General features: G+C 55.3%; 1 protein-coding gene across 1 annotated transcript; it reads right to left on the bottom strand.

Moving 5' to 3' along the window:
* Positions 1-6: 6 nt before the first annotated feature.
* Positions 7-7,919, bottom strand: LOC113214227 (inter-alpha-trypsin inhibitor heavy chain H4-like; the record flags this gene model as incomplete). Its single annotated transcript, XM_052276363.1, has 14 exons — positions 7-396; positions 473-606; positions 1,137-1,255; positions 1,333-1,404; positions 1,495-1,657; positions 1,990-2,151; positions 2,287-2,739; positions 2,966-3,168; positions 3,340-3,460; positions 4,673-4,873; positions 5,119-5,348; positions 5,682-5,802; positions 6,758-7,010; positions 7,729-7,919. Coding segments are annotated over 14 exons (2,451 nt in total), but the record flags the coding sequence as incomplete, so codon positions are not given.
* Positions 7,920-8,453: the final 534 nt, after the last annotated feature.

Here is an 8,453-nt window from a genome sequence, read left to right as displayed (position 1 = left end):
TATAAATAAAATTGGTTTAGGTTGTTTTGCTCACCCAGAGAGCACTGGCCTGATCAGCTATAGCTGGTGGTTGAGTGTTGTTCCTACGAGCAACACAATGGCATGGCAGTCTGTTTCGCTATCGCCAAACAACTCGGTCACCAGGTGAGCAAAACTTTAGGGTCATCCGCCCCCTAACTAGAGACCAGCAGGAGGCGGACAAGGCGGGGGTTCAGTTCAAGGGGTTGACATGCTCTCACTCTCGCTTGGTGCCCAAGTTTCGACGTGTTACCCCAGGAATTCCTGGCGAACTGGGCTGGCAGATGTGTAGCGCTCCAAGTTCAGCATCCTCCCTCCAATGAAGATTTGGGAATTAATCTTCCGAGCACTTACAAAGTACAACACACGCCAGCGTACCTGCAAATGAAAATACAAATTCATTTTCACAGTTACAACTCGACAGCCTAGAGTCCATCGATGGAACAGCACTCACGTCCCCAGCGGGCAGAAGTAGTCCCTGAACACCATGAAGCTGGCTGCAACGGCAGGCTGCACGCAGCTGGCAAGCGGTTTGCACGACCTCCCGGGGCACTGGTTGGAGGCGGCGGACATCAGCCTCTGTAGATCCTGTGCAAAAAAGGGGTCGAGTGTTAAAGCCCATTGTAAATGAGTGCTTCGCACGGGAGCTACAAATTACAAAACAACCCCAAGTGTACGTAGACGCCGTAGGGCAGGCCAGCCCGTTCGGCATCCATGTGTTGCGGAGTTGCCTACCCGAGTTTCGCAGGCGCTTCGCAAGGGAGCAACAAAACAAACTGGGTGTCGTGGGGTAGGCCAGCCCGGTCAGCATCCCTGTGTTGCGGAGTTGCCTACCTGAGTTTCGCAGGCGCTTCGCAAGAGAGCAACAAAACAAACCCAGCTGGAGGTGGGTGCCGTGGGGTAGGCCAGCCCGGTCGGCATCCCTGTGTTGCGGAATTGCCTACCCAAGTTAAGCAGGCGCTTCGCACGGTAGATACAATACAAACCCTGGAGGTAGGCGCTGTATGGTGGGGGTGGGCCAGCCCGGTTAGCATCCCTGTGTTACGGAGTTGCCTACCCGAGTTTCACAGGCGCTTCGCACCCACTACTAGCGGGGGTAAACAATCTACACTACTTGCCTGTTTGGGCGGCAGCTCGAGACTGAAGGAGGCGGGGCCGAGCCTAAGGCGGCCGGCTGAGTCCGTGTGCTGGGACAGCCAGGAGATGGCCGTCAGCGGCAGGCTCTCGGTCGCGTTATCTGGGGCCCAACAGTGAGAGCGTGAGTTGCGGGACTTCTTGCAAATATTGGTGCAAAAACTAAAGCATCGTACTCACCGGCCTCCTGGGAGAACAGGAGCGGCTTGAAGTTCATGGGGATGTGTCCGGGTCCGGGGCGAGTGAGCGGCACTGCAACAGGGGGAAGGAGTCGGTGTGAATTGTCGGAGGGATTCGGCGTCACATCCAGTCAGAACCGTGTTTATCACGCCTGGTACTCACTCTCGCTGTACTTGTTGTTGCCCGCGAGGTTCTCCGCGTCCCGCTCCGCACCGCCGTCGGCGGGCAGCGGCCTGAGGGGCGCCTCCCGCACGCTCGCCGAGCCGTTGGCCGCCAACTCCGGCTTCACCACCACGAGGGACGTGACCCGGGTGACAAAACCGTACTGCAGCAGAAAAAGCAGAGGAATCGGTTAATGTGTATCGTGTCCAGGTGATGAGCTTTGGTGCACTCTGAACGTCGTAGCCACTTTGCTTGCCAAAATTGTAGCGGTTTTTTTTAAATGGCAAAATTTGTCTTGAGAGACTGACAATTTTCTTTTTTTTTGGCATCTTTGGATTCCAGATTTTGATCTTTCTAGGGAGAAGGGCCAATTTTAGCGATCCAACGTGGCAGTCTCTAGAAGAATGCCGAAATGTGTCCGTCGAAGAGGGCTGCAGAAATTCTAACAATCGAAAGCGGCCACGGCGTGGAGAGAGTGCTGGCCACGGTGCTCACCTTGAGCGCGAGGTACAGGGCGCGGCGGCGCGGCTGGTCGAGGCCAGGCTCAAGCTTTGGCGCTTCTTCCAGGATGTCATCCTCGTGCTTCATGAGGTCCACGTCGAGGAGCTGCTTGACGCTGAGGTACGCCCACAGTCGCTCCAGGAGGCCGATTGGAGGCTGAAATGCGACGTCAAAATTGTTCTAGGATTACCGATAGATTACTACACATATGCACGCACCACACTAGACTGAGAGAGTTGATAATACTCATGACGCATTTTCCCGAGTGCTAAATACGAGCGTTGCTCTCACCTTGGTGTCGCCCTTCTTCTTGTTGGGGAGAGGCGGCGGCTTGAGGCCCACGATGTCGGCCCTGGCGGCGTGCGCCTGCGCCCGCAGCAGCCGCCGGCCCGGCGCCGCGCCCACGGCGGCGGAGGCGCCCGGCGCCGCGCCCCACACCTCCACCTCGGCCTCCAGCGAGGAGACGCCGTCGGCCACCCTGCCGGCCACGACCAGCTCGCCGCCGCTGTACAGCAGCGGGAAGCTGCGCCTCGTCACCGTGTTGCCGTCCACCTTGGCGGCCACGTAGTTGAAGGTGACATTGGCGAGCAGCGGGCTGGCGATCTCCTGGTAGAAGTCCTGAAGCTGCTGCGCCGCGTCGCCCGCCTCGTAGATCCGCCGCGCGAAGCCGTCGTTCTGCAGGGAGAGCCGCTGCAGGAAGCGCCAGTTGCTGCGCGAGCCGAAGGAGAGGCTGAAGATGGCCGCCTGTGGACACGGAGGACACGGGGCTCAGCTTTTTGCACTCCAAAACAGCCTGGTCTCGAATTTAGTACACTTTTCGCGCACCAAGTTTTTAAGGGCTCTGCGTCATGTTTTGTGAAGAAGCTTGATTGTTTCAAAGTAGAAAACGACTACGTTGTTTTCGATAAAATCAGAAGAAATGTGGCGTAAGCTCTGCAGCGCCCGCACCGCGTGGTGCAGACCCCCTCACCTTGATTTCGACGTTCTGAGCGCGGGTCTGCGCCAGCACCCTGCCCAGCGACAGCGTGCCCACGGTGGGCAGCCCGTCCGTCAGGAAGACGATGAGAGGCTGCGGCCGGTCCGCGGCCCCGGAGCGGTACGTCGGCCAGCGGTCGTAGTCGCGCTTGCCGGCCAGGCGCACGGCAGAGCGTAGCGCGCCGCCGATGTTGGTGCCTGCGGACCCAGAACACCAACGTGAGACTAACAGAAGTTTGCGGCAAGTTTGCGGGTTTAAACGCAAATTTCATTAAGAATTTAAGAAAAGCAAAGAAAGAGTAGTATTCACTTTTTCACAATCCCTAAAATAGGCGTGTAATAATTGTGTACACGATTTCTAAAACGCACCTCCGGACGCCTCCATGTTGTTGATGAACTTTTTGGCCTTGTTGATGTGGTCCTTGTTGGCGGGGAGTGTGGCCTCCTTGTCGCGCAATCCTACCACCTCCAGGGTGTGCGGCGACCATTCCTGCAACGCGCACAGTGGTCAAAATAGGCAACCATAACGATGAGCTATGGTACCTGTTGCCTATTGGCTCCACCCACATCTGTAGAACACCCAGAATAACGTAACTTCGATTTCACGTTAAAATGTGCTTCTGTTGTTACCAATGGAAAAACTGGCCTGCCGGCCGGTAACGAGACAGTCCAGCTCCGAAAGTAAATTCAAAATATACGTACAGGCGAAATAAGGCTTTTAATTCTTTTAATTCAACAAGGCATCAAAATAAGACTGAAAATCTGCCTATCAAAACTGAAACGTTAATCGGCAATATCGGCAACGCCAACCTTTATCAAGACGGGATACTTTCACCTTACCCGCGCTTTTTCATGTTTCAGAAAGCTGTGGTTCAAATCAAAAACAACGAAAATCAGCAAATTATGCTAGAATCACCATTCAAAGTTTGCTGAATTCGTAATTTCTACGTGCGCAAAACAATCACATTTCATATTTCAGAGCGCTGTGGTTCAAATTTAAAATACGAGACTGGGGATTACTTGTCAAGTGGACGGGCCATGTGGCGCCCGGTGCCGATTGAGCTCTAAGAGGGCAGGCGTTGGGGTGCGGGGCGCGCGAGGAGCAGCGCTGCGAGACTCAAGTGGGGGTCGGGTGGCCCACCATGGCCTGGCGCGAAGCAAGGGATAAGGGCGCTATGTTTATAACACAACCAGAGCGATGACAGCGGACTGCTACCGGGCTTGGCATGGAACGGAGGGAAGGACGGAAAGCCTTCCCCCACAGCCTAATATTATAGCAAGACAGATCTTTATGAACGTGAATCGGCTTATCAAAACTGGCACTGGAACGTCAATCGGCAATCTTAATCAAAACTGGATAACGAGAACCGGCAATATTTATCAAAACGGGAAACTTTTACCTTCGGGTAGAGACAGACCACAAGGGACTGTCTAAAAATGGAAATTTTGACTTCTGTGTAAAACTAAAAGTTCCGGTATTTCAAGGGAATTCCCTCGAATTAACTGAATTCAACATGTTTTGACGTAAAATCGTAACGGTGCGTTTTTTCTGGGTGAAGTCTGCGTGCGGGTGGGTTGCCTCCTATTCACTGGAGCCATATTGCCAGAGACGGTAGGCAATGCAGGCAAACCCATTCTCAAGTTTGCATGCACTGCAGTAGAACTACATACGCAGCGCGCAGATTGTCGGAGAGAGACTCACGGTGACTTGGCTGGAGAACTGCACAATGCTGAAGAAGTCGTCGGGGTGCAGCGTGTCCAGGATCCTGGTCATGGCGGCCTGGAGCTGCTTCAGCTTGTGGCCCCACATCGAGCCCGAGGTGTCGAGGACGAAGATGGCGTGCTTGCGCAGCGGCGGCACCTCGGGCGGCGCGAAGAAGTGCACGAAGTAGCCGTCCATGAGCTGTGAGGTGTTGAGTTGTGGTCAACGCGGGTCAAAGGTACTTTTACTCCGTGGTCTGGCTGGCCGACGATCCAGCCAGAAATATTCCCTCTAGAGAACGTGTAGAGTTCGTCAAGGTCTATTCTGCGTCTACGCGGACGTCTAAATGGTACGAAAATAAACCTAGACCAATTTCGGACGTTCTCTAGACGGAGCGCTTCTGGCTGGGGAGGTGGGGCTGGCGGCTAGTGCAACCATGTGCTCACCAGAAGGTCCCCGGACACGGACTTGCTCCTGTCCACGTCGTACGCGACGGTGAGGGCGGCCTGCGGGTGCGCGGTCTGCAGCGCCAGGTGCGCGTTGCGCAGCTGCGGGGCGCCGCCCGCCGGCTGCCACAGCTGCAGCTGCTGCTCCCGGTTGGCCGTCAGCTGGATGTGCGCCATGTTGGCCGCGCCCCGACGCACCACCAGCGGCCCGGAGGAGTAGTTCTGGAGTCCTAACGGAACCCGGGAAAGAAGAGATGCCGCCGTTAATGACTAGACACTTATTGTGGAGACAGTCCCCGCGACCCCCGCACTGCGAGAAATCTTTCGTTGGAGCCATCAACATTTTGATGCTCACTATCAATTTTTTTTTTCGATCCGCCCGGCTTAGTCATAGGCATCAACATTTTGATTGCTGTTACCATAATTTTGGTTGTCGTAACTAAATGTTCATTTCCTGTGATTAAAAATTTGATGCCCCTAACTAATCTGACTGATCGAACAGTTTTTGATGGCTGTAACAAATAATTTCCCTCAGTGCGGGCCTCAGCGCCCCGCGCCCGCACCTTGCTGCGCGATGTCTCTCTCGTCCACGGAGTACAGCGGCTTGCCCGCCGCGCAGACCTGCAGGCTGCTGAGGTTCCGCGACTCCAGGATGAACACGTCCACCCGCACGTCGTTCACCTCCTGCAACAGACAAGGTGTTCAATTTTACAGTCAGGACAAGTAGTGTTGCCCTGACAGGCTAACAGACTGAATTCTTTTCTTTTCCGCTTTTAAACGGCGATCTTCATGAGAACAGAGAACAGACACATAAATCGGATAGTGCTTCGTACGGGATCATCCAGCCAGAGAGTACGCCAGTACGCCCTTCATTCGACGTTACGAAACCAAAGAAACTACCAAGTTCAGCCTGTGAAAGCTCTTATAGCGCCTGATCGGTAGGCAACATCTTGCACGCGGTACATGCGTGCACTGCAGGTTAGCCTACCTTGAGGCTCGCAGGCGCCCGGCCACCGCATTTTGTTAAATGAATCTGAGAAAAATGGACGTACTCTCTGGTTGATCCCTAATTAGCACTTTGGCAGTTACATACTTAACCGTGTGCAAACATGCGAGAGGACGCCTCACGGATGCGCTGGTAAAGACAACCCGCCCCGCCCGCACACTGTAACTACTGCGAATGCGGACGGGGTGAATCAGCCTGGTGGCACAGCTCAACTTATTGCCAAACGAACCATATTGTTACAAGGTAAAAACAATGTCTCATTTTTGTGGAAAAAGGGAAAACTTTGAGGAAATCCCTTGGTTTGAAGAAAGCCTCTCAGATTTCGAGGAGGTCTCCTCAAAAAATGTGTGATTTTTCCACAGTTTTTGAGGAGGTTTCTCAAAATCTGAGGTGAGATCCGAGGAGTTTTCCTCAAATATGGAAGCAGGTCCTCAAAGTTTTCCCTTTTTCCTCAAAAAATGATACATTGGTTTTTACCGTCTAAACCTATGACTTTCTTTCAATTGAATTCCAGCCTCGTCCCTTTCCTAGACGACGACGCCGGCTCCACTCGCCGCGCCGCGGCTGGACGCGCCCGGCCGCGCCGTGCGGGCAGGCAGCCCCTCTAACGCCACGCTATGCTGCGCTACGCACCTGTCCTGGGTCAATGCCGAGCGCGTGGTGGTAGCGGCCGCGGCGCCGGCCCAGCAGCTCCTCGTACGTGAGGTTGACGGTGAGCGCGGAGCGCGCCGCCACCGTCACCGCCAGCGACATGACGCTGCTGTCGCGCGCGCTGCTCTGCCGGACCTGCGCCGCCGTCTGGCCGCTCAGGGCGGCCTGCTGGTACTCGCCGTCCGCCCTGCGCCGCTCGCGGACGTACGCCTTGTACGCCTTGCCGTCGCTCTCGCTGCGGACAGAAAGACGGCACGAGTCAGGAGACTGACTGACGAGAACACGGCCTCCAATTACCGTGGCGGAGGGCGCTCTTGCTGTTGTCCGAGGGGGCAGCAACTCCGGGAATCATGTGTACACCTGCCTGGGAATCACCACACGATAAAAATTCATCGAAGTCAACAGAAATCGCCGAAACTGAGCGGGGAACTAGAGGAACCGGTACAAATTAGTCGATATAAGCGTCTCCTACCACTAGAAAGCCTAAGGATTAAACATAAGCGAACGGGAATCACTGGGAATCAAGCATTTCGGGACGGGAACCATGTGTACACATCAAAGGGGAGTTATTGCCCCCTCACTGGTGTCCGAGAGCAGGGTACACATGGGGGAATCCGCGAAATGCGTGTCAATTCAGGGGTAATTCAATGTAATCCAGGTTATCTCCAGGGTTGCTCCAGGGGCGATCCGCTTCGCGTAACCTAGGTCAATCCGTCGTACACCAGATCTCAGAGTCGTTTACCACTGGGCTCCGTATGCTCAATGCAGATGCAGCCAGATTGGCAGGTCTGGCGACTCAGCAGACCTGCCACTCATTAACGACACAAACATGGAGGGACCTAAATAGGAGACAATGTAACGACGCGAGGCTGTCCACGAAGTGCTGTTGGTGCGGGCTTCGTCGTGCTGGAAAAAAATTTCGACAAATACTCCCATAATATCCCCATACTCACATTGACATCCCCGTGACGTAGCCGGTGTCGGGTAGCGTGAGCCGCAGCTGCACCTCCTGCGCGCGGCTCGCCGGGTTGTGCAGCGCGGCTCGCACCAGGGTGTGGCTGAAGCGCAGCTGCACCTCGGAGCGCACCCTCAGCCACTGCACGGACACGGGCTCCAGCGGCTCCTGCGGCTGAGGCGCCTCCGGCTGCAACAGGAGGATGGGGTGAGCTGGGCTCGACTACAACAGGTGGCGTTGGCGGATGGGCGTGCTGGGGTGTTGTGAGTACACGCTCGGGCCACAAGGTGCGTCGTCTTGTCGTGGTGCCTGCCTCAGGCATCGTCCAGAAAGTACGTGCGTCCGTTCTTCTCAGAGTCATTTTGACAGATTGCGGGAGCCCGGCGCCTGCGAGACTCGGGGTAGGCCACCCTGCGGTGCACGCATGCACTGTATGCAAGATGTTGCCTACCGACCAGGCGCTATGACAGAGCTTGTGGCTGAACTTATTGGTCGTTTCGTTACGTCGAATGACGGACATACTTCCTGGGTGATATCTTACGGGCGGAGGGAGTAGGCAAACCCAGCGCACGCAGAGAAACACCCGTGGTGCACCTGCTTGCGATGTTTCCGAACTCTCGTCGCAGGGGACGGGTGCGTTGTAAAGTGGAATTATAAAATGTATGTGAGCCAGGGTAAACCTCAGGATGGATGACTCGCATCATATGCATCGGGTGGGGGGAG

Source organism: Frankliniella occidentalis, unplaced genomic scaffold (assembly GCF_000697945.3).
Source record: "Frankliniella occidentalis isolate FOCC.00 unplaced genomic scaffold, Focc_3.1 Scaffold2661, whole genome shotgun sequence".
In the NCBI taxonomy this organism is placed as follows: Eukaryota; Metazoa; Arthropoda; class Insecta; order Thysanoptera; family Thripidae; genus Frankliniella; species Frankliniella occidentalis.
The sequence above is the reverse complement of the archived record's forward strand: the minus strand, read 5'-3'. Positions and strand labels throughout refer to the sequence as shown.